This window comes from Aquarana catesbeiana, linkage group LG08 (assembly GCF_042186555.1).
Source record: "Aquarana catesbeiana isolate 2022-GZ linkage group LG08, ASM4218655v1, whole genome shotgun sequence".
In the NCBI taxonomy this organism is placed as follows: domain Eukaryota; kingdom Metazoa; phylum Chordata; class Amphibia; order Anura; family Ranidae; genus Aquarana; species Aquarana catesbeiana.
The window spans coordinates 277,211,973-277,239,691 of NC_133331.1; the positions used below are offsets into that span (position 1 = coordinate 277,211,973).

Below are 27,719 nucleotides of genomic sequence, written 5' to 3' on the forward strand. Positions count from 1 at the left end.
CTGCAGTATATTGTGGTGTGTCAGTGCAGTTTTATTGCAGTATATTGTGGTGTGTCAGTGCAGTTTTACTGCAGTATATTGTGTCAGTGCAGTTTTACTACAGTATATTGTGCATCAGTGCAGCTTTACTGCAGTATATCTTAGTGCGTTAGTGCAGTTTTACTGCAGTCTACTGAAGTGTCATTTCTGTCAGTGGCAGTCCTCAAGTTAAAAAGCAGCAAACACCACTTTCCACTGATTAAAGTGCATCTCATTACACATTTGCAGGGCCGTCTTTAATGCAGGGCAAAAGGGACAGCTGCCCCAGGCCCAATCATTGTTGTGGGGCCCAAAGCAACTGGCCCTTGAGCCCCTTGTCTTGGTGGGTCCCAGTCCGGTGGTGGAGGGAGTTGGGGGAAGATGAGCATCAAGGGTGGCTAGGATTGAGAGCCAGGGAGAGAGAAGATCTCCACTGCCTCCCTGACCACTGGAGAAGCGAGAAGCAGCAGCAGCAGGTGTAGCATCCCCGGTGCCTCTCAGAGCATGGACTCCTCCAACCTTCTGGCTCGTACCTCCGATAACAGCAGTAGCCGCCTTGAAGATAGGCTGACCAGGGGCCCCCGGAGGACCAGGACAGATGGAGCGCAGACAGCCAGGGACCACAGAGGAAGGAGCAGATCACACAGAATGAGAGCGGACCCTGCACACTGCTGGCACGCCAGGTACCGGGCATCACACACACCTATCAGCAGACAGGGAGGCACAGGAGAGACTGCAGACAAAGCTAGGGGTCTCTCTCATCCTCCCCCTCTCACCCCCCCCCCCCCCAAATACAGGGGGACTGTGTGGACAATGATATATCACTGTAAGTGAGTGTCACTAATCCTATCCCCACCCAGCACTGCCACTTATTCCATTTACCAATTCCCAATATTCACCAATCACACTCTACCCCAAGAACACCCCCCCCCCCCCTCGCCGAGTAACCTCTAGCAACCAATCAGCAAGCAGACATGACGTGCTGTAACCTCTAGCAACCAATCACTGTCTGATCTGCTGCATAAAATGATTTGGGAGCGAGAAAGGGTTTGCCCAGGGTCCAATCAATATAAAAGACAGACCTAACCATTCTTCTCCACTTCCGCTCTATGGCTCCAGCATATCCGCTGTGTGCGTTCCACAGCTGTTTCCTGGTTACCATAGTGACACCGTCCTAGCCGATCGACTGGACCATCTCCCACAGTATCAGCCGTCCGTTTGTTTTAATGTAGAAGCAGAGTCACCACTAGAGGGCGAATGTCTGCCAGGAGAAATTGTCTTCAGTGCCAGAGGGTGGGCGGCCATTTTTTTGTAGACCATAGTAGGAGAAAGGAGGGGTGGAGTTTAGCTAAAAAAAAAAAAAAAAATCCTCCTGGAGGGGGTGTGAGGTTTGCAGAATGTGTGTCCAGTAAGGAGGAGGTAATAATGTCTTCTTATTATGAGAGAAGGGGGTCCCAGCACTCTGTGTGTGGACTGGATGGGGGGATCATGTCACCTCCATACATCATCATCTTCCTACAAGTCCTCTGATGTGTAGAACATGATATGGTGGCTGTGCTGGGGATGATGGTGTTGGGGTTTATTCTGCAGACAGTCTTGGTACATAAGAAAAGCAAATGCTTGTGGCAGGAGAGTTATTGTATATATTGTATATGGATTCTCTGATCTTCCTGCCACACAGAGGTAGACCCTTGCCTTCGTTAATATGTATTTAAATATATATATATATATATATATCACACTTGTATCATATTTGATTGTATTCTTTTACAGAGGAGTGGGAGTGTATAGAAGGACGTCATGATGGAGAACCGGCCGCCCCTCACATCGCCGGGTAAGAGGAGACTTTAATTTCTTGTAAAGAAGAGAAGAGTATTGAGAATCCACCTAGATACACACATCCTCTGATATAAAGACATAGAAACAATGGGAGAGATTTACTCAGATTGGAACCGTTGTACATGACAACCAATCAGCTTCTACTTTTCATTTCCAAAGCTTAAAGCAGAGCTCCACCCAAAAGGGGAAACTCCGCTTATCCCCCCCACCCTCTGCTGCCACATTTGGCACCTTTCGGGGGGGGAGCGGGTACCATGGTGTTGACAGGTACCCGCTCCCATTTCTGGCTGACTTCACTGCAGCAAACTCTTCCCGATGTTCGGCCCCCCTCCTCCTTCCCCCGCCCCCGGGAGATTCACAAATCGCAGCGCACTTCGCCAATGCGCAGTAGGGAACTGGTTGTGAAGCCGTAAGGCTTCACTGATGGTTTCCCTTACCCATGATGGCGGCGGCAGCACCTGAGAGCCCATTTTAAACAAATCGGCCGGGGTGAAAACACCGCTGGGTTCCTGGACAGGTAAGTGTCCTAAAATTAAAAGTCAGCAGCTGCAGTATTTTTTTTCAAAAAAAAAAAGAGCTTTGCTTTAACCACATGCCGCCCGCCATATAGCAAAATGACGTTGTTGCGATATCTTTACTGGACGGCATATGACGGGGGCGCGCATCACGGCGATTGTTGTTGCGGCGTGTCAGTCTGACAAACCGCAACTCCGATCTATATAAAGAGTCTCTGACAGAGACTCTTTACCACATGATCAGCCATGACCAGTGTTAATTTTGGCAGCAAATTTCGATTTAGTTTTAGTCTTAGTCTTAGGGCTAAAATGGCATTTTAGTTTTAGTCCCATTTTAGTCTTCTGCAATTGTTTTAGTTTTTGTCGTATTTAGTCGACTAAATCTCCAGTACATTTTAGTCAACTAAAACTCATTTTAGTTGTCTAAATTCTAATGGGTGTAATTAAGTTGTAATGCATTAGTTAACATTTCTCTACAATTTCCAAACTTATTATAGACTACTGGAGTGAAAAATCTAATGTGTTATTTATTATGGTATTGAGGTATGAACATGCACTACAGACCAGTGTTAATTTTGAAGTCAAATTTCAATTTAGTTTTAGTCTTAGTCTTTTGACTAAAATGCCATTTTAGTTTTAGTCGTATTTTAGTCATCTCGGTTGTTTTAGTTTTAGTCGACTAAAATAATATTCATTTAGTTGACTAAAATGTTTTAGTCGTTTTAGTCGACAAAATTAACACTGGCCGTGGCCAATCACGGCTGATCATGATGTAAACAGGAAGAGCCAATGATCGGCTTTTCCTCACTCACGTCTGACAGACGCGAGTAGAGGAGAGCCAATCGGCTGCTCCCCTGACAGGGGGGGTCTGTGCTGATTGTTTATCAGCACAGCCCCCCCCTCGGATGCCCACCCAAGACCACCAGGGATGGCCACCGCACTGGACCACCAGGTATGCCACCCTAGACCACCAGGGAAATGCCAGTCATTGCCCAGGCAACTGCCAATCAGTGCCATTGAAAAATGCCTGCCAGTGATGTCTATCAGTGAAATCCAGTGCCACCCATCAGTGCCCATTAATGCCCATCAGTGTCGCCTTTCAGTGCCCGTCAGTGCTGCCTATCAGTGCCCATCAGTGCCACCAATAAGTACCCATCAGTGCAGCCTTTCAGTGCCGCCTATCAATGCCCATCCGTGCTGCCTATCAGTGCCCATCAGTGCCACCTCTCCGGTGCCATCTCATTGGCACTGAAAGCTGAAAATTGGTCTGGGCAGAAAGGTGTGAAAGTGCCCTGTATTGAAGTGGTTAAGTTAAAGAGGAGCTCCAGCCCCCCCCCACACACACACACACTAAAAAGTTAGAAGTCAGCAGCTACAAATACTGTGGTTGCTGATTTTTAATATTGGGACACTTCACTTACCTGTCCAGGGACCCCGCGATGTCGGCACCCCAGACAATTTTTCAGGGGGCTCTCGGGTGCTGCCGCGGCCATTCCTTGTACGGAGAACTGACATTGAAGCCTTGTGGCATTATAACTGGTTCCCTACTGGGAATGACCCGGCAGTGGGGGAAAGAGGGGGGGCGAACTTCACCCAGAAGTGGGGATGGGTACATGTCAAAAACAGGTACTCGCTCCCCCCAAAAGGTGGCAAATGGGAGGGGGCAAACAAGCGGAGCTTTCCATTTTGGGTGGAGCTCCGATTTAATCACTTTGTTTCATCCTATTGATTATGTTAGAATGATTTGTTTTACAAAATCACTTTGTATATTCGGATTCATTTTGTATATTCATTGTTCAGAATCGATTAGTATTTTCGGGAGTTATTTTGGAAGATTAATTAGTTATGTTGTTATGTTATTTCAGATGCTTCAAACATTAAGCCCTGGTTCACACAAATATTCATATGTGAATTGCACAGGAACCACACCGCAAATTCCCTAATTTTGAATGGGCTCAAATCGCACCAAAAAAGTGTGGGCACCTTTTTTGGAGCTGCACCGTAACCGCGTCACACGGATTGTACCATGCAAATCTGTGCAGGCAAAGCGCACTGCGTTTGCGATCCTCTTGGGGGGGGGGGCGTTAACTTTGTACTGACACCCGCAGTGGATTGCAAAAACAGTGCGATTTCAATGCAGTGCGAGAAATGCGCAGGGATCGCTGCATTTCATATGTGTGAACTGGGGCTAAGGCTCGGTTCACACTGGTGCAACCCCAAAGTCGTGCGACTTTACATTTTGAGTTGCTTGTGACTTGATGCGACTTTAACCAATCATAACAATACAGAGTGTGTCAAATATTACTGAACTTACAAAACCCTCTGAAGTCGCAAAGGAATGAAACAAATCAATTTGTTGTTTCCGGTATAAATAATTTTGGATTTGTTTTCTATACCTTTGTGATTTGGAGATTCAGAAACATCTAAATGTCTGAATGACAAAAATTCCTATCCCTTGCCGGCAGTGGTGGCTGGTGCTCCAGCCGGGGGAGGGGGGGGCGTTGGCGGCGATGCAGAGAGATCACTCAGATGAGGACGGTGATGGCCATCTCCCGGATCTCCCCGTACATCCTCTGTGGCATAGGTGGCGATGCAGAGAGATCACTCTAATCAGGACAGTGGCGGCCATCTCCTGGATCTCCCTGTACATCCTCTGTGGCATAGGTGGCGATGCAGAGAGATCACTTCGATGAGGGCGGTGGCGGCCATCTCCCAGATCTCCCTGTACGTCCTCTGTGGCATAGGTGGCGATGCAGAGAGATCACTCCGATGAGGACAGTGGCGCCAATCTCCCAGATCTCCCTGTACATCCTCTGTGGCGTTGGCGGCAATGCAGAGAGATCACTCTAATCAGGACAGTGGCGGACATCTCCTGGATCTCCCTGTACATCCTCTGTGGCGTTGGCGGCAATGCAGAGAGATCACTCTAATCAGGACAGTGGCGGACATCTCCTGGATCTCCCTGTACATCCTCTGTGGCGTTGGCGGCAATGCAGAGAGATCACTCTAATCAGGACAGTGGCGGACATCTCCTGGATCTCCCTGTACATCCTCTGTGGCGTTGGCGGCGATGCAGAGAGATCACTCCGATGAGGACGGTGGCGGCCATCTCCCGGATCTCCCCATACATCCTCCCTCAGGAATGGCCAACACAGTCGCTTCTCCTCTTGGCCAATCGGGTCTCAGGACCGGCTTCCTGATTGGCTGGGAGGAGAAGCAGGAAGACAATAGAGAATATTAATTTGCTATTGTCACACAACTGGGTGGGCTCAGGGCGCAGTGTTCTGCACCCCGAGCCCACCCTTTTTTGAAAAAAACAAACAAACATTGGAATCAATGCGTCCGGTGCCCTGCATTAGATTAGGGGCTGGATGCATGGATTAGGAGGGCGGCACCCCTGGGCCCCTAATGGACGGGCCGCCACTGCTTGCCAGCAACAGAATCTTCTGCCGGGTGCCAGTCTTCGGCTGTTTTTGTTGGCATGTGCAGGAGTCCGTCATCCCAGCGCACAGGGACTGTGCCAGTAATGAAAGCTGAGCTGCACATGCCCAGCTCAGTTTACATGCCTGAGAAGCCAGTGAGCCGGCAGGTAGGTGTATTTTATTGTGGATCTCTTCTGCAATAAAGAATCTGCCTGCTTGCTGCTTGTGACACTGGATCTTTAGTTCCACTTTAAATCCATGGGTTTAGTTCTGCTATTAGGATGTAGTGGCTGCATGGACACAATGTGACAGGCGTGCAGATGAGCATCTCAGAACACACATAATGTGCGCTTAGAGCCATTCACCCGCATGGCTGTTACATTATTCCACAGTCGCTGCATCCTAATAGACCTGAATGGGTTGCTATCACGCAGCAGCTCCTGGCTAGGGATGCAGAGAGAAATCGACACATTCACTGAAGATGAGGGGTTACTTTGCACAACTGCTCCAGATTCTGTCTGCTCCAGTTATGATAAATGTTCCCCAATGTATTCAGTCAGTGTGTGTGTTTCCTACAGATGGATCCAGTAACAGAAATCCCCCAGAGAGATGTCCCCGTCCTCTGTATTCCCGGGACTCCACACAGGAACATCAGGAGATCCCTCAGGAGGATCAGGTAGATGGAACTAAAGTTTTAAAATAGCCTGATATTTGTATGTTTCATGAAATCAAAAATCCAAACCTGGTGAATAGATGCTGTATTGTGTCTTCTCCAGGGTGAAGGCCTGATTGTTGTTAAAGTTGAAGATGAAGAAATGTTTGAGGGGAGTGATGATCCATATAAGGGGGAGGAAATCCCTCCAGAGATCAGCACAGGTGAGTAATAAAAACTAAATCCAGAGAAGAGTCCCAGATTCTCCTTGTTCAGTCACTACAATAATCTCTTATTTTTTAATGGCATCCCAAACAAAAAAAACCTGCAAAAGTGTGCTTGGCTCAGTTCCAAAAAATGTACATAAGCTACTTGAGTGCCAAACGCGTTGCGTCCCTCAGGTGTGAATGTAGTCTCAATCCAGAGAAGAGTCCCAGATTCTCCTTGTTTAGTCACTACAACAATCTCTTCTTCTCCCCCCTCCTCTGTCAGTAGACAATCGTTGCGCCACCAGGAAGAGCACTTCCCTAAGACGTGGTTCCATAGGCTCCAATTTAAATTTACTATGTCCTCTTAATGAAAAATCCCCAATGGCAGCAGGATAGAAGCCCCTTTCCCTTTTTTCCCCTTCCTCTTTTCTATCACCCCTCCTTTTTTTCTTCCCTTTCTTTCTATTATTTTTTCTTATCTCATTCTTGCAATATAAAAAAAAATGCTTTTTAGTGGGGCTTTAGACTTTAGTCTCAAATCTCTTATGAATGATATGCCTTATAGCTGTGTATGTTCAATGTGGTGCTCTATACCAGGGGTCTCCAAACTTTCTTAACAAAGTGCCAGTTTACTGTCCTGAAGACTTTAGGGGGGCTGAACTGTGGTCAGTAGGGGAAGAAAAAGTCCTAGCGTCAAGTGGGACTAAACAATGCTCTATCTTTGGTGCCAGTGGAGGAATAGTGCCCCATTGTTAGTGTCAATGGAAATAATTCTGCCCCAATGTTGGTGTCAGTGGGAGGAATTATCCCCTTTTCTTGGAGTCAGTGGATGGTGTAATGTCCCATTGTTGATGTCAGTGGGGGGAATAGGGCCCCATTATTGCTGTCAGTGGGAGGAAAAGTGCCTTATCATTGATGTTAGTGGAAGGAATAGTGCCCCATGGTTGGTGTCAGTGGAAGGAATTGTGCCCTTTTCTTAGTGTCAGTGGAAGGAATAGTGGCCCATCGTTGGTGTAAGTGGGAGGAATTGTGCCCCATCATTCCTATTATTGAGAAGTATTGTGCCCTTTTGATGGTGTCAGTAGGAGGAATAAGGACCCATTGGTGTTTTCGACAGAAATTATGATCCATTGTTGATGTCAGGGGACAGAATAGTACCCCAAGGGCCAGATAAATGCAAGCAAAGGGCCACAGTTTGGAGACCGCTGCTCTATGCAGTGTAAATAATCTGTGATTGTTCTGTTGCTTACCAAAAATAGAAAGAATTTTTTTAAAAAAGGGCCATGACCAGGGGCGTTGCTAGGTCTACAAAAGATCTGGGGCTAGAGCCCATAGCAGCGTAGTAAAGAAAGTCATACGCTTGGGCGGGCATACACATGTATATACAGTAATATACGTGTGTGTATATCCCCAGGGAGCCCCCCACTTACATCAGGGTCCCCAGAGCCTCCTCCTTTAAAATCAGGGTCCCCTGAGAGCCTCCCCCTTGCATCAGGGTCCCCAGAGAGCCCCTTCACTTACATCAGGGTCCCCAGAGAGCCTCCCCTACCCTTGGGGACCCCTGCAGAGACTCGGGGCTATAGCCCCAAAAGCCACCCCCTAGCGACGCCACTGGCCATGACCAGTCTCCCCCCACGCACACTCTCTGGGGTCTCTCATACATCTCAGTACAGGGGGCTTCACTCTCATCTTTATTCACAGACCCCGGAGACACCAGAGACATTCAGATAGACGCCAAAGCTGAGGAGGAGGAAGATAGAACTGTAAGGATTAAAGTGGAGGAAATTCCAATGGAGATCAGCACAGGTGAGGAATAAAAACTATATTCGGAAAATGTCAATGTCCGTCCAACGTTACAATTTGTCAATGCAAAATTTCTCCTCTGTCACAGCAGACTTCCTTTTTACAATATAAATGATGTCATTTTTCACAGTAATACATTTTTATTGCATTTTACTGGACATTGTAACAACAGAGCACAAAGTGTTCAAACGTCTTCAACACATATTTATCATGGGCTTTTACATTGCAAGTTTTTTTTTTTTTTTGTTTTTAACCTCACAGAGACTGAGGATGCAGGTTTTTTCAGGGCCTGTCCTGATGCCAGGGAGAGGATCTGTGGCCTTCGGGTATTTTTTCTTTCCCTGACTGGGGGTCTCGCTTCTGGAGAGCTCTCACCTAGTACTTAAAGGAGCGAGGTCCACCTGGCTTCTACCTAGATAGACTATAGTATGCCTTCAATAAATAACAGTGTAGCGCTTCATATAAAACGAATAAAAAAATATATATACAGTATATATATATATATATATATATATATATATATATATATATATATATATATATATATATATCATAATAAACTGATAAAGTGCTCAAAAAATGTATGCAAATAAATAGCAATTTTATCAATAATAAAGTGTCCTTGTGCTTTTTTTGTGTTTAACCACTTCAAGGCACTTTTACCCCCTTCCTGCCCAGGCCAATTTTTGGTTTTCATCACTGTCACACCTTGAATCACAAATTACTGTGCCCAAACTAAATCTTTATCTTTTTTTTTGAGACAGATAGAGCTTTCTTTTGGTGGTATTTAAAGGGGTTGTAAACCCTTGTGGTTTTTCACCTTAATGCATTTAATGCATTAAGGTGAAAAACCTCCTGTCATGCTGCAGCCCCCCAGACCATCTGTTTTACTTACCTGAGCCCTGTCTTTCTTGCTCCGGGCAAGAGCACACCAGCTATGGCTGGTGCCTCATGTCCTGATTGGATAGATTGGTAGCAGCGCAGCCATTGGCTCCCCCGGCTGTCTATCAAATTCAATGACGTGGGCACCGGGTGGAAGAGCCGAGTACTGCTGTCTGTGTCAAAAGACGCAGCAGCAGGACACAGGAGCATGCCTGCACGGGTGTCCCGAAGGAGAGCGCTTCTCCAACGGGGCACTCGAGAAGAGGAGGAGCCACAAGCGCCGCTGAGGGACCCCAGAAGAGGAGGATCGGGGCCACTCTGTGCAAAACCAACTGAACAGTGGGGGTACTGTAAGTATGACATGTTTGGTAGTTAAAAAAAAACAAGAGTTTAGTAACCCTTTAACCACTTAAGGACCGCCTCACGCCGATGTACGTGGGCAAGGCGGCACGGGCAGGCAAAATCACGTACCGAGGCAGTCCTGTTATGTCCCCCGGCGATCGGAGGTGAGGGGGAGGCCATCCCTTCGTGGCCCCCCCCTCGCGATCGCCGCCGGCCAATCAGATCATTTCCTTTGCTGCTGTATGCTAAACAGCAGCAAAGGAAATGATGTCATCTCTCCTCGGCTCGGTATTTTCCGTTCCGGCGCCGAGGGGAGAAGACAGGTATGTGAGTGAAAACACACACACACAGTACAACATGCCAGGCACACAAAACACCCCGATCCCCCCCCCCCCCCCGATCCCCCCCCAATCACACCCCCCAACCCCCCCCCCGTCACAAACTGACACCAGCAGTTTTTGTTTTTTTTTTCTGATTACTGCATGGTGTCAGATTGTGACAGTTACAGTGTTAGGACAGGTGTCAGGGCACCCGCCGTTTATTACCGAATAAAGGTTTAGCCCCCTGATCGCCCGGCGGTGATATGCGTCGCCCCAGGCAGCGTCAGATTAGCGCCAGTACCGCTAACACCCACGCACGCAGCATACGCCTCCCTTAGTGGTATAGTATCTGATCGGATCAATATCTGATCCGATCAGATCTATACTAGCGTCCCCAGCAGTTTAGGGTTCCCAAAAACGCAGTGTTAGCGGGATCAGCCCAGATACCTGCTAGTACCTGCATTTTGCCCCTCCGCCCGGCCCAGCCCACCCAAGTGCAGTATCGATCGATCACTGTCACTTACAAAACACTAAATGCATAACTGCAGCGTTCGCAGAGTCAGGCCTGATCCCTGCGATCGCTAACAGTTTTTTTTGTAGCTTTTTATTGAACTGGCAAGCACCAGCGGCCTAGTACACCCCGGTCGTAGTCAAATCAGCACTGCAGTAACACTTGGTGACGTGGCGAGTCCCATAAGTGCAGTTCAAGCTGGTGAGGTGGCAAGCACAAGTAGTGTCCCGCTGCCACCAAGAAGACAAACACAGGCCCGTCGTGCCCATAGTGCCCTTCCTGCTGCATTCGCCAATCCTAATTGGGAACCCACCACTTCTGCAGCGCCCGTACTTCCCCCATTCACATCCCCAACCAAATGCAGTCGGCTGCATGAGAGGCATTTTCTTTATGTCCTCCCGAGTACCCCTACCCAACGAACCCCCAAAAAAGATGTCGTGTCTGCAGCAAGCGCGGATATAGGCGTGACACCCGCTAGTATTGTCCCTCCTGTCCTGACAATCCTGGTCTTTGCATTGGTGAATGTTTTGAACGCTACCATTCACTAGTTGAGTATTAGCGTAGGGTACAGCATTGCACAGACTAGGCACACTTTCACAGGGTCTCCCAAGATGCCATCGCATTTTGAGAGACCCGAACCTGGAACCGGTTGCAGTTATAAAAGTTAGTTACAAAAAAAGTGTAAAAAAAAAAAAAAATATATAAAATAAAAAAAAGTTGTCGTTTTATTGTTCTCTCTCTCTCTATTCTCTCTCTCTATTGTTCTGCTCTTTTTTACTGTATTCTATTCTGCAATGTTTTATTGTTATTATGTTTTATCATGTTTGCTTTTCAGGTATGCAATTTTTTATACTTTACTGTTTACTGTGCTTTATTGTTAACCATTTTTTTGTCTTCAGGTACGCCATTCACGACTTTGAGTGGTTATACCAGAATGATGCCTGCAGGTTTAGGTATCATCTTGGTATCATTCTTTTCAGCCAGCAGTCGGCTTTCATGTAAAAGCAATCTTAGCGGCTAATTAGCCTCTAGACTGCTTTTACAAGCCGTGGGAGGGAATGCCCCCCCCCCACCGTCTTCCGTGTTTTTCTCTGGCTCTCCTGTCTCAACAGGGAACCTGAGAATGCAGCCGGTGATTCAGCCAGCTGACCATAGAGCTGATCAGAGACCAGAGTGGCTCCAAACATCTCTATGGCCTAAGAAACCGGAAGCTACGAGCATTTTATGACTTAGATTTCGCCGGATGTAAATAGCGCCATTGGGAATTTGGGGAAGCATTTTATCACACCGATCTTGGTGTCGTCAGATGCTTTGAGGGCAGAGGAGAGATCTAGGGTCTAATAGACCCCAATTTTTTCAAAAAAGAGTACCTGTCACTACCTATTGCTATCATAGGGGATATTTACATTCCCTGAGATAACAATAAAAATGATTTAAAAAAAAAATGAAAGGAACAGTTTAAAAATAAGATAAAAAAGCAAAAAAATAATAAAGGAAAAAAAAAAAAAAAAAGCACCCCTGTCGCCCCCTTCTCTCGCGCTAAGGCGAACGCAAGCGGCGGTCTGTCGTCAAACGTAAACAGCAATTGCACCATGCATGTGAGGTATCACCGCGAAGGTCAGATCGAGGGCAGTAATTTTTGCAGTAGACCTCCTCTGTAAATCTAAAGTGGTAACCTGTAAAGGCTTTTAAAGGCTTTTAAAAATTTATTTATTTTGTTGCCACTGCACGTTTCTGCGCAATTGTAAAGCATGTCATGTTTGGTATCCATGTACTCGGCCTAAGATCATCTTTTTTATTTCATCAAACATTTGGGCAATATAGTGTGTTTTAGTGCATTAAAATTTAAAAAAGTGTGTTTTTTCCCCAAAAAATGCGTTTGAAAAATCGCTGCGCAAATACTGTGTGAAAAAAAAATGAAACACCCACCATTTTAATCTGTAGGGCATTTGCTTAAAAAAATATATAATGTTTGGGGGTTCAAAGTAATTTTCTTGCAAAAAAAAATAACTTTTTCATGTAAACAATAAGTGTCAGAAAGGGCTTTGTCTTCAAGTGGTTAGAAGAGTGGGTGATGTGTGACATAAGCTTCTAAATGTTGTGCATAAAATGCCAGGACAGTTCAAAACCCCCCCAAATGCCCCAATTTTAGAAAGTAGACACCCCAAGCTATTTGCTGAGAGGCATGTCGAGTCCATGGAATATTTTATATTGCGACACAAGTTGCGGGAAAGAGACAATTTTTTTTTTTTTTTGCACAAAATTGTCACTAAATGATATATTGCTCAAACATGCCATGGGAATATGTGAAATTACACCCCAAAATACATTCTGCTGCTTCTCCTGAGTGACTTTTTGGGAGCCTAGCCGCGCACGGGACCCCGAAAACCAAGCACCGCCTTCAGGCTTTCTAAGGGCGTGAATTTTTGATTTCACTCTTCACTGCCTATCACAGTTTCGGAGGCCATGGAATGCCCAGGTGGCACAAAACCCCCCCAAATGACCCCATTTTGGAAAGTAGACACCCCAAGCTATTTGCTGAGAGGTATAGTGAGTATTTTGCAGACCTCACTTTTTGTCAAAAAGTTTTGAAAATTGAAAAAATAAAAAAATAAATGTTTTTTCTTGTCTTTCTTCATTTTCAAAAACAAATGAGAGCTGCAAAATACTCACCATGCCTCTCAGCAAATAGCTTGGGGTGTCTACTTTCCAAAATGGGGTCATTTGGGGGGGTTTTGTGCCACCTGGGCATTCCATGGCCTCCGAAACTGTGATAGGCAGTGAAGAGTGAAATCAAAAATTCACGCCCTTAGAAATCCTGAAGGCGGTGATTGGTTTTCGGGGCCCCGTACGCGGCTAGGCTTCCAAAAAGTCCCACACATGTGGTATCCCCATACTCAGGAGAAGCAGCTGAATGTATTTTGGGGTGCAATTCCACATAGGCCCATGGCCTGTGTGAGCAATATATAATTTAGTGACAACTTTTTGTAAATATATATTTTTTTTTTTTTGTCATTATTCAATCACTCGGGACAAAAAAAATAAATATTCAATGGGTTCAACATGCCTCTCAGCAATTTCCTTGGGGTGTCTACTTTCCAAAATGGGGTCATTTGGGGGGGGGGTTGTACTGCCCTGCCATTTTAGCACCTCAAGAAATGACATAGGCAGTCATAAACTAAAAGCTGTGTAAATTACAGAAAATGTACCCTAGTTTGTAGACGCTATAACTTTTGCGCAAACCAATAAATATACACTTATTGACATTTTTTCACCAAAGACATGTGGCCGAATACATTTTGGCCTAAATGTATGACTAAAATTGAGTTTATTGGATTTTTTTTATAACAAAAAGTAGAAAATATCATTTTTTTTTTTCAAAATTTTCGGTCTTTTTCCGTTTATAGCGCAAAAAATAAAAACCGTAGAGGTGATCAAATACCATCAAAAGAAAGCTCTATTTGTGGGAAGAAAAGGACGCAAATTTCGTTTGGGTACAGCATTGCATGACCGCGCAATTAGCAGTTAAAGCGACGCAGTGCCAAATTGGAAAAAGACATCTGGTCCTTAGGCAGCATAATGATCCGGGGCTCAAGTGGTTAATTCATTTATTTTATTATTTATTTATTTAAGGTACTTATATAGCACCGTCAGTTTATGCAGAGCTTTACATATACATTGTACATTCACATCAGTCCCTACCCTCTAGGAGCTTACAATCTAAGGTCCCTAACTCACATCCATATACTAGGGCCAATTTAGACAGAAGCCAATTAACCTACCAGCATGTCTTTGGAGTGTGGGAGGAAACCGGAGTACCCGGAGTAAACCCACACAGGCACAGGGAGAACATGCAAACTCCAAGCAGGTAGTGTCCGTGGTTGGGATTCGGATCAGCGACCCTTTTTACTGCTAGGCAAGAGTGCTACCCACTACACTACTGTGCCGCCCACCACTGTTTTTTTTTTTTTTTTGTGATATAAGCAAAAAAAAAGTTTTTCTATTATAAATTTTGCAAATAAGTAATTTTTCTTCATAAATTTAGGCCAAAATTTATACTTCTACATTTCTGTGGGAAAAATAACCCAACACAGATAGGCTGCAGTGATGAATGCACTGACAGGTGCACTGATGGATGTGCTCTGACAGGTACACTGATGGCCTGCTCTGACAGGTACACTGATGGCCTGATGGATGCGCTCACGGGTACACTGATGGCCTGCTCTGACAGGTACATTGATGGCCTGCTCTGACAGGTACATTGATGGCCTGCTCTGACAGGTACATTGATGGCCTGCTCTGACAGGTATACTGATAGATTTGCTCACGGGTACACTGATGGCCTGCTCTGATAGGTACACTGATAGGCTGCACTAACGGGTACACAGGATCGGTGTGTGAGGGGGAGAAGCCGGTAACAGCAAGTTACCACTGTTTGTTTGCATTTGTGACCAGCTGTGATTGGACACAGCCGATCACATGATAAAGAACCAATGTCATTACCATTACTATTACCATTGTGTAATTTTTTCAACCTGATTAACTATGTAACTATGTTACCCTGATTGGTGATGCACTGTGTCCAAGGGACATGGCTCACCACCGATCGGCACGCATGAGCGACGTGACCGGGAGGGAGGATGTCATATGACTTATACATATACGGTATCTCACAAAAGTGAGTACACCCCTCACATTTTTGTAAATATTTTATTATAACTTTTCATGTGACAACACTGAAGAAATGACACTTTGCTACAATGTAAAGTAAGAGAGTGTACAGCTTGTATAACAGTGTAAATTTGCTGCCCCCTCAAAATAACTCAACACACAGCCATTCATGTCTAAACTACTGGCAACAAAAGTGAAAATGTCCAAATTGGGCCCAAAGTGTCAATATTTTTTGTGGCCACCATTATTTTCCAGCACTGCCTTAACCCTCTTGGGCATGGAGTTCACCAGAGCTTCACAGGTTGCCACTGGAGTCCTCTTCCACTTCTCCATGACGACATCACGGAGCTGGTGGATGTTAGAGACCTTGCACTCCTCCACCTTCTGTTTTGAGGATGCCCCACAGATGCTCAATAGGGTTTAGGTCTGAAGACATGCTTGGCCAGTCCATCACCTTTACCCTCAGCTTCTTTAGCATGGCAGTGGTCATCTTGGAGGTGTGTTTGTGGTCGTTATCATGTTGGAATACTGTCCCGTGGCCCAGTCTCCGAAGGGAGGGGATCATGCTCTGCTTCAGTATGTCACAGTACATGTTGGCATTCATGGTTCCCTCAATGAACTGTAGCTCCCAGTTCCGGCAGCACTCATGCAGCCCCAGACTATGACACTCCCCCCACCATGCTTGACTGTAGGCAAGACACACTTGTCTTTGTACTCCTCACCTGGTTGCCGCCACTCACGCTTGACACCATCTGAACCAAATAAGTCTATCTTGGTCTCATCAGACCAAAGGACATGGTTCCAGTAATCCATGTCCTTAGTCTGCTTGTATTCAGCAAACTGTTTGCTGGCTTTCTTGTGCATCATCTTTAGAAGAGGCTTCCTTCTGGGATGACAGCAATGCATAAAAATTTGATGCAGTGTGCGGCGTATGGTCTGAGCACCAACAGGCTGACCCCCCACCCCTTCAACCTCTACAACAATGCTGGCAGCACTCATATGTCTATTTCCCAAAGACAACCTTTGGATATGACGCTGAGCATGTGCACTCAACTTCTTTGGTCGACCATGGCGAGGCCTGTTCTGAGTGGAATCTGTCCTGTTAAACCGCTGTATGGTCTTGGCCACCATGCTGCAGCTCAGTTTTAGGGTCTTGGCAATCTTCTTATAGCCTAGGCCAGCTTTGTGTAAAGCAACAATTCTGTTTTTTTCAGATCCTCAGAGAGTTTTTTGCCATGTGGTGCTGTGTTGAACTTCCGGTGACCAGTATGAGAGAGTGAGAGCGATAACACCAAATTTAACATACCTGAAACCTTGTAGCACTAACAAGTCACATGACGCCAGGGAGGGAAAATGGCTGATTGGGCTCAATTTGGACATTTTCACTTAGGAGTGTACTCACTTTTGTTGACAACAGTTTAGACATTAATGGCTGTGTGTTGAGTTATTTTGAGGGGACAGCAAATTTACACTGTTATACAAGCTGTACACTCACTACTTTACATTGTAGCAAAGTGTCATTTCTTCAGTGTTGTTACATGAGAAGATATAATAAAATATTTACAAAAATGTGAGGAGTTTACTGACTTTTGTGAGATACTGTACTTCAGCCACAATGTTAATTTGCAGTAGAACCCTTGGGGACCACCAAAATGTTCTATTTTCCTATGGTGTGATCAACCAGTTCCTGCCCAGTCTATAGCAGATTGACAACCGGGCGGGAACTGGTTAATCACACCATAGAAAAAAGTGTCTCTTTGCTTTATTTTGTCCTCCAATAAATCATGCAATAATATACTCCAAATATGACTTCCCGACTGTGTGGATCATTAGAATGCTTCCTGAATCCCCAGTACTCTACAAACACCTCTGTTCCCCAATCAGGTGGATCCTCACCTCTTTAGATGGGCCTCCTAAACCAATCATCCCACAACATTTAAACTTTATCACTTCATCATCAAAATAAAACAAATCGACTAATAAAATAAAAAAATAAAAAACATCTCCATGGGGCGGTACGTGCCCCTTCATAAATATTGTATAATATTTGTCGAGAATCGAAACGCTTCCCATTGTTGCCATATTTTTGGCATTTGATTTCTTACATTCTCTTCCCTCCTTATCTGTTCCTCCATGTGTTGCATTTCGTTCATTTCACAAACCGCAGACCACAGACAGCTTTCCCTCTACCTCCGACCACGACAGGTTCTGTCACTTCTGGTTGGACTGCAAGCCGCAATCCCAACCCTGCGCTGCCCTCTTACAATCCCAACTCTGCGCTGCCCTCTTACTTCTGGATAGGCCTTTACACAGCCTGGCAGCCAAACGCCCCTGGGATAGGCCCAATCTCCGGCCTAGCAGCCCAGGGCATACGACCATCAGCTCAGCCAGTCGTCCAGATGGCACAGACCATAGATCACCTGACTCCACCTGAATATATAGGCTCTCCCAGCAGGCCAAGGGATCCAAGAAAACTCCTGCTGATTGGCTGAGACACCCCACATACCCTACCACCAAGTGCCCAGCCACCTAGCGGTAGAAGAGAAAAGTACAACAAGGCCAAACTTAGGGAGAAATCAATAGATCTCTAACAATTGACTAAAATAGCTACTTCTGGCAAGTAATTTGTGAGGAGCATCCTCGACTAAACCCCAGGGTGCTACATATGTTTATTCAGATTATGTACAGTGCCTTGAAAAAATATTCACACCCCTTGAAATTTTCCACATTCTGTCATGTTACAACCAAAAATGTAAATGTATTTTATTGGGATTTTATGTGATAGACCAACACAAAGTGGTACATAATTATGAAGTGGAAGGAAAATGGTAAATGGTTATCAACATTTTTTACAAATAAATATTTGAAAAGTGTGGCGTGCATTTGTATTTAGCCCCCATTTACTGTGTTACCCCTAAGTGAAATCTAGTGGAACCAATTGCCTTCAGAAGTCACCTAATTAGTAAGTAGAGTCCACCTGTGTGTAATTCAATCTCAGTATAAATACAACTGTTCTATGAAGCCCTCAGAGGTTAGTTAGAGAAACTTAGTGAACAAACAGCATCATAAAGGTGAAGGAACACACCAACCAGGTCAGGGATAAATTTGTGGAGCTCCCCTGACCGTGTGTAGGCTCCATCAGACATTTTCCATCAGAATTTCCGTCACACAAAATTTGAGATCTGGCTCTCAAATTTTCCGACAACAAAATCCGTTTTCGTAAATTCCGATCGTGTGTACACAATTTCCACGCACAAAGTTCCACGCATGCTCAGAATCAAGCAGAAGAGCCGCACTGGCTATTGAACTTCATTTTTCTCGGCTCATCGTACGTGTTGTACGTCACCGCGTTCTTGACGTTCGGAATTTCCGACAAGATTTATGTGACCGTGTGTATGCAAGACAAGTTTAAGCCAACATCCGTTGGAAAAAAACATGGATTTTGTTGTCGGAAAATCCTATCGTGTGTACAGGGCATTAGTCTGCAAAAGACTTGAGACTGGGGCGGAGGTTCAGCAGGACAACAGCCCAAAAACACAGCCAGAGCTACAAAGTAATGATTTATATCAAAGAATATTCATGTGTTAGAATGGCCCATCATCACATATTTATTTGTAAAAAAAGTTGAAAACCATTATCATTTTCCTTCCACTTCACAATTATTTGCCACTTTGAGTTGGTCTATCACATAAAATCACAATAAAAAACATTTACGTTTTCGGTTGTAACATGACAAAATGTGGGTAATTTTTAAGGGGTGTGAATACTTTTTCAAGGCACTGTAAATAAAAAAACTCACTTGCATTACTTCAGTAAGATCCAGCTTTGCATACAAGTTCACCCGCATTATTGCTATCAAGTAACTTCAGCAGTAGTCACGCCTCCCTGTCACGTTGCGTCCTCTGGACTTTATCAAAGGGTAGCATAGTATGCCTTGCCCCTGTCAGGAGCCTTGCATCCCAGGGGGTTCAGCGACTGATGCCTTTTGTTAATTTCCCTGTATGCAGCTTCTTGTACTGCTGCACTGTTCCTGCATTTTGAGCAGTGGTGCCACATTCATGCAGTGGGATGAGAAGACGTTTCAGGGGGTGTTGTTGCTAGCATCATCACTGCTGTTTTACAAGACTGTAGCTTGTCAATCAGCACATTGCCACACCTGTCATTTGATGTCAATTGACAGAACTGCCTCTATTGGTGACACCCTCCCAATGTGAACTGCAGCGTCTGGTAGGGGGGAGCAGGTGAGACACAAATGAAGGAGGAATTTGGCTCAATTAAGGAAAGAAAGGGGAAGTTTTTGCTTTACTTCATGATATTTGTGCATCGCATAGTAATTGGAGTTGAGAGTTGTTTAGACCAGCGGTCGCCAACCAGTGGTCCACAAGAAAATTTTGGTGGTCCCCAAGGGTTCTACTGCAAATCAACATTGTGGCGGATGTATACCGTCCAGTGTTGTTTCCAGTGTTGTTCTCAGTGCATGTTGACAGTCAATATTTTCACTGCGCATTGATACTTGATGCCTCCTCTGTGGTTTTGGCTCCTGTGAACTCAGAGGGAGGCGCCGGAAGTAGTGCAGAGAGCAGGAGGTGAAGAATGAGGGGACTTCCAATGGCAGCGCTTATCACAAAGTGTAGCTCAAAGCTCGAGCATGTGGATGGATAGGGAGGTGAGATCCAATGATGAGTCTGTGCAGTGTGATGCAGAGTGTGTGTGTGTGTGTGTGGGGGGGGGGGGGGGGGGGTAGAGGGGGCAGAGAGCCAAAATTGTGTATAAGGCAGCAGTGTGATCCAGGGGGAGGGATGCAGAGAGCTGGAGCAATGTGTGTATAAGGCAGTTAAATTGATGGGTTTAGTTCTACTTTGACATCCCCCTGCAGTTGCCTTAATTAATTTAGCCATAAAAGCCCAGAACTGTACAGAAGAGGGAAAGAAAACAAGGAAAAATGTATCACAGTTTGCTTATGCTGAGGCTTAGTGCTGCCACATTTTTTTTTTTTTTTTTTTGTGCCACCAAGTTTTTTAACCCTGCCAACCAAGTCACAGGTCTACAAATGCCATTATGGTAGAGCCCTAAATATATTTGCTGATTTCAAAAGAACCAATGTTCTGTTGATTTTTTTAGGCTGAAGTTTTTTAAACCTAATTATTTCTTGTTTTACTTATTTCCTCCAGATGGACGATACAGAAGGTACAACACAGAAGGACTTCCCATTGTCTCCCCAGATTGTCAAGTAGATGATGATGTCAAATCTGGTTCTTTAGAAGAGAATGCCATTGACCCAGATCTTCATCCAGCACCTCACAGTGCAGATCCGTCATCTAATCCATCCCAGCCCGTTGCTCATCATGTGGCTCGTACAGGGGGTGAAACGTTCCCGTGTTCCATATGTGGAAAATGCTTTGTCTGTAAGGCGAAACTCATCTCCCATCAGAGAATTCACACGGGGGAAATGTCATACTCTTGCTCCGAATGTGGGAAATTTTTTTTCCAGAAGTCGTCTCTTAAAATGCATGAGAAAGTTCACACAGGAGACAAGCCGTATTCCTGTTCCGAGTGTGGGAGATCTTTCTCCGAAAGAACAAACCTTGCTAAGCATGAAAGGACGCACACGGGGGAGAAGCCATTTTCCTGTTCTGAATGTGGCGAGTGTTTTACCCAGAAATCCACTCTAATTAGACATGAAAAAGTCCATACTGGGGTAAAGCCATTTTCCTGTTCTGAATGCGGAAAATGCTTCACAGAGAGGACCACTCTCATTGCACACCAGAGGACTCACACAGGGGTAAAGCCATATTCGTGTTTTAGTTGCGGGAAATGTTTTGCCCAGAAAGCAACTCTTATTAAACATGAAAAGGTTCACACAGGTGAGAAGCCGTATTTGTGTTCCCTGTGCGGGAAATGCTTTACAGATAGGTCGCGTCTCGCTAACCATCAGAAAACTCACACGGGAGTGAAGCCGTTTGCATGTTCTGAATGTGGAAAGTGTTTCACGGAGAAGACATCCCTCGTGAGACACGAGAGACTTCACACGGGGGAAAAGCCGTTTTCATGTACGGAGTGCGGAAGGTGTTTTACTCAAAAGTCAACTCTTGTCAAACACGAGAAAGTTCACACAAGGTGATTGGAAATGTAATACTTCTATATAGCACAAAGGTTTGTTATATAAAGACAATGGAACCGCTGAAATTTCTGCCTCTGGGATAAGATCCCACTGACACCACTGATCTTTTTAGCTATCTGTGGTGGTAATCCTTCCTAATGACCACAAGTGTAAGGAGCATTCTTCCCACTGACCATCACACTAATGTATCATGAGCTGTAGATACAGTGCGGAAAATAATGATTTGATCCCCTGCAGATTTTGAAGGTTTGCTCACTTACAAAGAAATGAAGGGTCTATAATTGATATCATAGGAGTATTTTATATGATAGAGACAGAATATCAACCACAAATCCAGAAAAAAAAAACACATTTGATACAAATGTTATAAATTGTGTTGCAGTTCAGTGAGTAAAATAAGTATTTGGAACCAACCAACAATAATTCTGACTCCCACAGACTGGCTACAGTGTGTGCTCAGGTGGAACACGGATTAGTCCTGTCAAATTAAGAAGGTGCTCCTAAGGACAACTTGTTATGTGTATCAAAGACACCTGTCCACAGAATCTCTTTCTTCCATTCAAACCTCACTATCATGGGCAAGACCAAAGAGCTGTCAAAAGACGTCAGGGACAAGATTGTAGACCTGCACAAGGCTGGAATGGGCTACAAGAAGCGTGGTGAGAAGGAGACAACTGTTGGGGCAATTATTCGCAACTGGAAGAAATACAGAAAAACTACCAATCGCCCTCGGTCTGGGGCTCCATGCATGTTTTCGCCTTTATGGGATAAGGATGATCATGAGAAAAGTGAAGGATCAGCCCAGAACTACAAGGGAGGAGCTTGTGAATGATATCAAGGCAGTTGGGATTACAGTCACCAAACAAACCATTGGTAACACAATACGCCGCCATGGACTGAAATCCTTCAGAGCTCTCAAGGTCCCAGTCCTGAAGAAGGCACATGTACAGGCCCATCTGAAGCTCGCCAATGAACATCTAAATGATTCAGAGAAGGATTGGGAGAAAGTGCTGTGGTCAGATGAGACCAAAATTGAGCTCTTTGGCATTAACTCGACTTGCCGTGTTTGGAGGAAGAAAAATGCAGACTATGACCTTAAAGAATACAATTCCTACAGTAAAGCACGGAAGTGGAAACATTATGCTTTGGTGCTGTTTCTCTGCTAAAGGTACAGGCCTCCTCTTTTGCATTGAGGAGCCAATTGGCGGGAGTCGTGTATTGTAAAATCTTGGATGAGAACCTTCTTCCCTTAGCCAGAACACTGAAGATAGGTTGTGGATGGGTCTTCCAGCATGACAATGTTCCAAAACAAACCTTCAAGGCAACAAAGGAGGGGCTCAAGAAGAAGCACATTAAGGTCGTGGAGTGGCCTAGCCAGTCTCCAGACCTCAACCACTTCCCACCCGCCATACAGCAATATGACGTGCGCAAAGCGGTTGTGTTATCCTAATTGGACGTCATATGACGTGATAACCCGGGATCGCACGCCCCCAGGGACACGCAGTGCGGCAATCGGTGGTGGCGTGTGTCAGTCTGATATACCGCATCTCCGCTCTGGGTAAAGAGCCTCTGACGGAGGTTCTTTATCACGTGATCAGCTGTGTCCAATCACAGCTGATCACAGTGTAAACAGGAAGAGGCGTTTATAAACTTTTCCTGTCAGACACGAGTAGAGGAGAGCCGATCCGCTACTCTCCTGACAGGGGGGTCTGCGCTGATTGATTATCAGCGCAGCCCCCCCCCTCCCCCGAGGATGCCCACCCAGGACCACCAGGGATATCACCCATGGATGCCCACCCAGGGCCACCAGGGATGCCACCCAGGACCACCAGGTATGATGTTTAAAAATGCCAATCAGTGCCCATTGTAGTGCCAATCAATGCACAGCAGTAAAGCCTCCCAGTGCCTCCTCATCAGTGCCGCCTATGAGTGCCCATTAGTGCTGCATATTACTGCCTCATCATCAGTGCTCATTAGTGCCACCTCACCAGTGCCCATCTGTGCTGCCTTATCAGTGCCCCTCAGTGCAGCCTCATCAGCATGCATCAGTGAAGGAGAAAAATTGCTTATTTACAAAATTTTATAACACGGCTCATTCATTCTTTCATGTACATGATCAGTCGCCCTGTTCCCTTTGCAGAGAAACAGCCCCAGAGCATGATGTTGCCACCCCCATGCTTCACAGTAGGCATGGTGTTCTTTGGTTGCAACTCAGCATTCTCTCTCCTCCAAACACGACAAGTTGTGTTTCTACCAAACAGTTCTACTTTGGTTTCATCTGACCATATGACATTCTCCCAATCCTCTTCTGGATCATCCAAATGCTCTCTAGCAAACATCAGACGGGCCCGGACATGTACTAGCTTAAGCAGGGGGACACGTCTGGCACTGCAGGATCTGAGTCCCTGGCGGCGTAGTGTGTTACTGATGGTAGCCTTTGTTACGTTGGTCCCAGCTCTCTGCAGGTCATTCACTAGGTCCCCCCGTGTGGTTCTGGGATTTTTGCTCACCGTTCTTGCGATCATTTTGACCCCATGTGGTGAGATCTTGCGTGGAGCCCCGGATCGAGGAGATTATCAGTGGTCTTGTATGTCTTCCATTTTCTAATTATTGCTCCCACAGTTGATTTCTTCACACCAAGCTACTTGCCTATTGCAGATTCAGTCTTCCCAGCCTAGTGCAGGTCTACAATTTTGTTTCTGGTGTCTTTCGACAGCTCTTTGGTCTTCACCATAGTGGAGTTTGGAGTGTGACTGTTTGAGGTTGTGGACAGGTGTCTTTTATACTGATAACAAGTTCAAACAGGTGCCATTAATATAGGTAATGAGTGGAGGACAGAGGAGCCTCTTAAAGAAGAAGATACAGGTCTGTGAGAGCCAGAAATCTTGCTTGTTTGTAGGTGACCAAATCGTTATTTTCCACCATAATTTGCAAATAAATTCTTTCAAAAATCAGACAATGTGATTGTCTGGATTTGTTTCCACATTTTGTCTCTCATAGTTGAGGTATACCTATGATGACAATTACAGGCCTCTCTCATCTTTTTAAGTGGGAGAACTTGCACAATTGGTGGCTGACTAAATACTTTTTTGCCGCACTGTATGTAGGGAGCTGAAACTTCTAGTTGCCAAATTTTAGATTTGGTGAAGATCTGTAAAGAAGAGTGGACCAAAATCCCTCCTGAGATGTGTACAAACCTGGTAACCAACTACAAGAAACGTCTAACCTCTGGGCTTGCCAACAAGGGTTTCTCCACCAAGTACTAAGTTATGTTTTGCTTATACTTATTTTACTCACCGAACTGCAACTCAATTTATAACATTTGTATCATGTGTTTTTTTTTTTTCTGGATTTTTGGTTGATATTCTGTCTCTATCATTTAAAATGCACCTATGATAAAAATGATAGACCCTTCATTTCTTTGTAAGCAGGCAAACTTACAAAATCTGCAAGGGATTGAATAATTATATTTCTCACTGTATAGTAATTTTTACCAAGGGTTCCCTGAGACCTGAAAGTTATTTTAAGGGTTCCTGGTTGAAAAAGTTGAGAATGGCTCAGACAGTCTGAAAGCAAACAGCCTATGTGGTGTCCACTCCCTAAAAAACCTTTAATAGTCTATGATGCCAGTGTCCTGGGTGCAGCCTGTATAAAGTAATTATTGTAAAAAAAAAAAAAGATTTTAAATCAATATTGAATTAAAGAAACAGTATTAAATATTATGAACATAGAAAATTGACTCAAACCCATTACAGTATAGTTTGCCATTTGAACTCCAGCCAAACACCCAACTGCACAGTCAAAATACATGCATAGGAGCAGTTTTACTTTCCAGGGTATTTGTATTTCTGTCTCTAGACTCAAGATTTATTCAGCCCTGCCGTTAAGTAGCCGTCTCTGCCAGGCTTTAACTGGACAGCAAAAAAGAGAAGCAGCAGACTGATGAGCTCATATCCGCCACTCTTTCCTCCAATCAGTATGACTCTTGCCAGCACATGAGTACTGCAGCGCAGCTTACTGTTTTTTGTTCTGCTTCTGCCTCCCACAGTCTGAGCTCTGCTTTAGCAAAAGGCTAAAATTAAGTTACACGTAGGTACATACACTTCTTGCATTTAAAACTTTGCCAAAATGTGTGTCTTTTTATTTGTGCCTGGAGCTTTAATTACAGCATGCTTGAGACTTGCATTGATTACCAACCTCCTTGAGTTTGCATACCTCCCCATTCCACCATACCACCCTCCTCCCCATTTATACCTCAGAATCATATTTCGTATGGACTTCCCATAGGTGGTTTACATGTAATAGTGTTATCTTCCTCTGTTTTTTTGTAGTATTGTCAAAAAAATTTGTAAAACACAAAATGGAAACAATGCTAGTATTTTGGGCCCCTTTTATTTATTTTTTGTACACTTTCCTATTGATTTAAGGCGTAGGACTGGATCCCTCAAAAGGCAACCTTGTGTATGTTAATGTTTTACTAAACACACACTGTGTAATGTACATTGTTGTCCATTCTCTCTCTGTATGGGGATGATGGCACTGTAATTATTTTAATAAAAAAAAAAAAAAAAAAAAAAACAACATCTAAGTATCTTTTTCTTAATATACAGCACATGACCCAGCTCTTTCCCAGCCTGTCTGCAGGGAAACATAAGCAGGAGGACCTTTTAGTCCTCTGCTGCTGGTCACATGTTCAAAAAATAAATAAAAAGCCTTTGGGAATAAGAGTAAAAATAAATAATATCAATAACCTGTTTTAAATTGTTATACAAATATATATTAAATCAAATCTTTATTATTTTTTGGCAGTAACACGGTGTAAGTGTCACACCTGTCCAGCATGTGTCTTAGAATAAGAGGAGGGTGAAGTCTCCATCAATCTACATGAATAATAGTAATATCCCACCCCTATTGTGTTTAGCTGGTTAGTGGGCGTGGAGGAAGAGGGAGGGAGTGGACTGTCATTTACCACAGTGTATAGGCCCACATGTGAGAATCTATAGTCACATGGGCTGCTCAGATGTGATAGGGAGGAAATGCCCAGCACAAACATTTACTGAAAACTGAGCATGTGCATAGCTGCCAACGCTGCTCTGCAAAATCCCTAGCTGAATTGGGGACTTGTACAGAAGGGGGAGATAGAGAGCACCAGGATCAACCATTTTTTTTGCAGAATACAGAAAAGGAATCCCATAGTGACTGAGTGAGTACACAGCATGGAATACACCATGTATTGATAGTTTTTATGATGTGGGTTTAGTGACACTGAGGTTTTTACCCTTCCCTACTCTATGTAAACTTACAAAAGGTTTGGGTAGGAGTTAAGCTTGAAATGATGACTACACTTTTGATCAACCAGGTACTGTATATTCTAATTCCTCTGCACCCATCTCATTAATTTACCAAATATATTTGTAGCGCTGGTAGATTTTACAATCTACCGCTTATATGTAAATTTAGTGGGTCATCTGTGCTGTACATAGTTCAGATTCAATTTACTGTTAGATTAGCCTCTGTTCCAGTTTGGCTGTTTTTCGTGCAGTTCCACATTCTGCCTGTGGGTGTCGTTGTCACCATGGGTGGGTGTTGGAAAGCAACAAGCTGAAGTATATGAGTGCTCTTCTGTCCCGTAGACAACTCGGTGGAGGTGGTCCTCCGGGTTGCATTCTGGGAGACAGTATTTATGGGACAGACGCCATGTTCCGGGGAGCTTTACCTCGTGGACCTCAAGGCCTAGAGGCATGTGTTAGTGAGTCCTACCTCGCGGCCCTCCGGTCTGGAGGGTTGCGTTGCGGCAGCCGTGCAGGTGGACCCAGAAGCCTGTCTGGGGCCTGCTATCGCTGGGATGGTCCTGTGCTGTCTGTCCTGCGGGAAGAAGCCGGACAATCCAGGGGAGGACCCATCTTGGAAGGGACCATGCAAGGCTGGTCTTAAGAAGGGCCTGGTGACTCGATTGGAGGACGCATCTTAAACTAATCTACCGCACAAGTACTGCTGGGTCGGCTTAAAGGTTCTGGTACTGTGTTTGCTGTTCATCGAAAACTACTACATCCTGTGGCAGAGGATCGTACAGTTTTATTTCACTCAAGTCTGTGGCAGAGACTTTTTGTTCGTGCTGCGTTCCGGCTGCTAGGTTAGTGAGAGAGACCTATACGGGCGGGCAAAGATTAAATCCTGAACGGAGGATATATTCACCCTTGAGATTTCAATTCCTTAATGCTACACCAAGAAAAGGTATTTGAACTTCGCTGCAACTCTTCTTCTACCTCTTTCCTGCTACTTCTTCCAGTTATCTCCCATTAAAGCATTGGAAAAGTACTAAAGTGACTGTTGCCTATATTATCTGATAACGAGCTCAACGAGGACCCTAGACCCGGTGTTGGTGAAACCACAGGTAAAAAGGTGACGGAAACA

The 27,719-nt window shown here is 44.8% G+C and overlaps 1 protein-coding gene across 5 annotated transcripts; it reads left to right on the plus strand.

The window, feature by feature from the left end:
* The first annotated feature begins 970 nt into the window (after positions 1 to 970).
* On the plus strand, positions 971 to 26,103 carry LOC141106533 (uncharacterized). 5 transcript variants are annotated; one of them, XM_073597385.1, is made up of 6 exons: positions 971 to 1,437; positions 1,792 to 1,852; positions 6,373 to 6,470; positions 6,548 to 6,670; positions 8,357 to 8,461; positions 20,356 to 26,103. In XM_073597385.1, the coding sequence occupies exons 3-6, from the start codon at positions 6,404 to 6,406 to the stop codon at positions 21,303 to 21,305; spliced, it is 1,245 nt and encodes a 414-aa protein (XP_073453486.1). In that variant the 5' UTR covers positions 971 to 1,437; positions 1,792 to 1,852; positions 6,373 to 6,403; the 3' UTR covers positions 21,306 to 26,103. The 5 variants fall into 5 exon arrangements, with proteins under 5 accessions (XP_073453486.1, XP_073453484.1, XP_073453488.1 ...); XM_073597383.1 differs by having other exon boundaries at positions 6,571 to 6,670; XM_073597386.1 differs by lacking the exon at positions 971 to 1,437 and adding an exon at positions 1,447 to 1,701.
* The last annotated feature ends 1,616 nt before the right edge of the window (positions 26,104 to 27,719 follow it).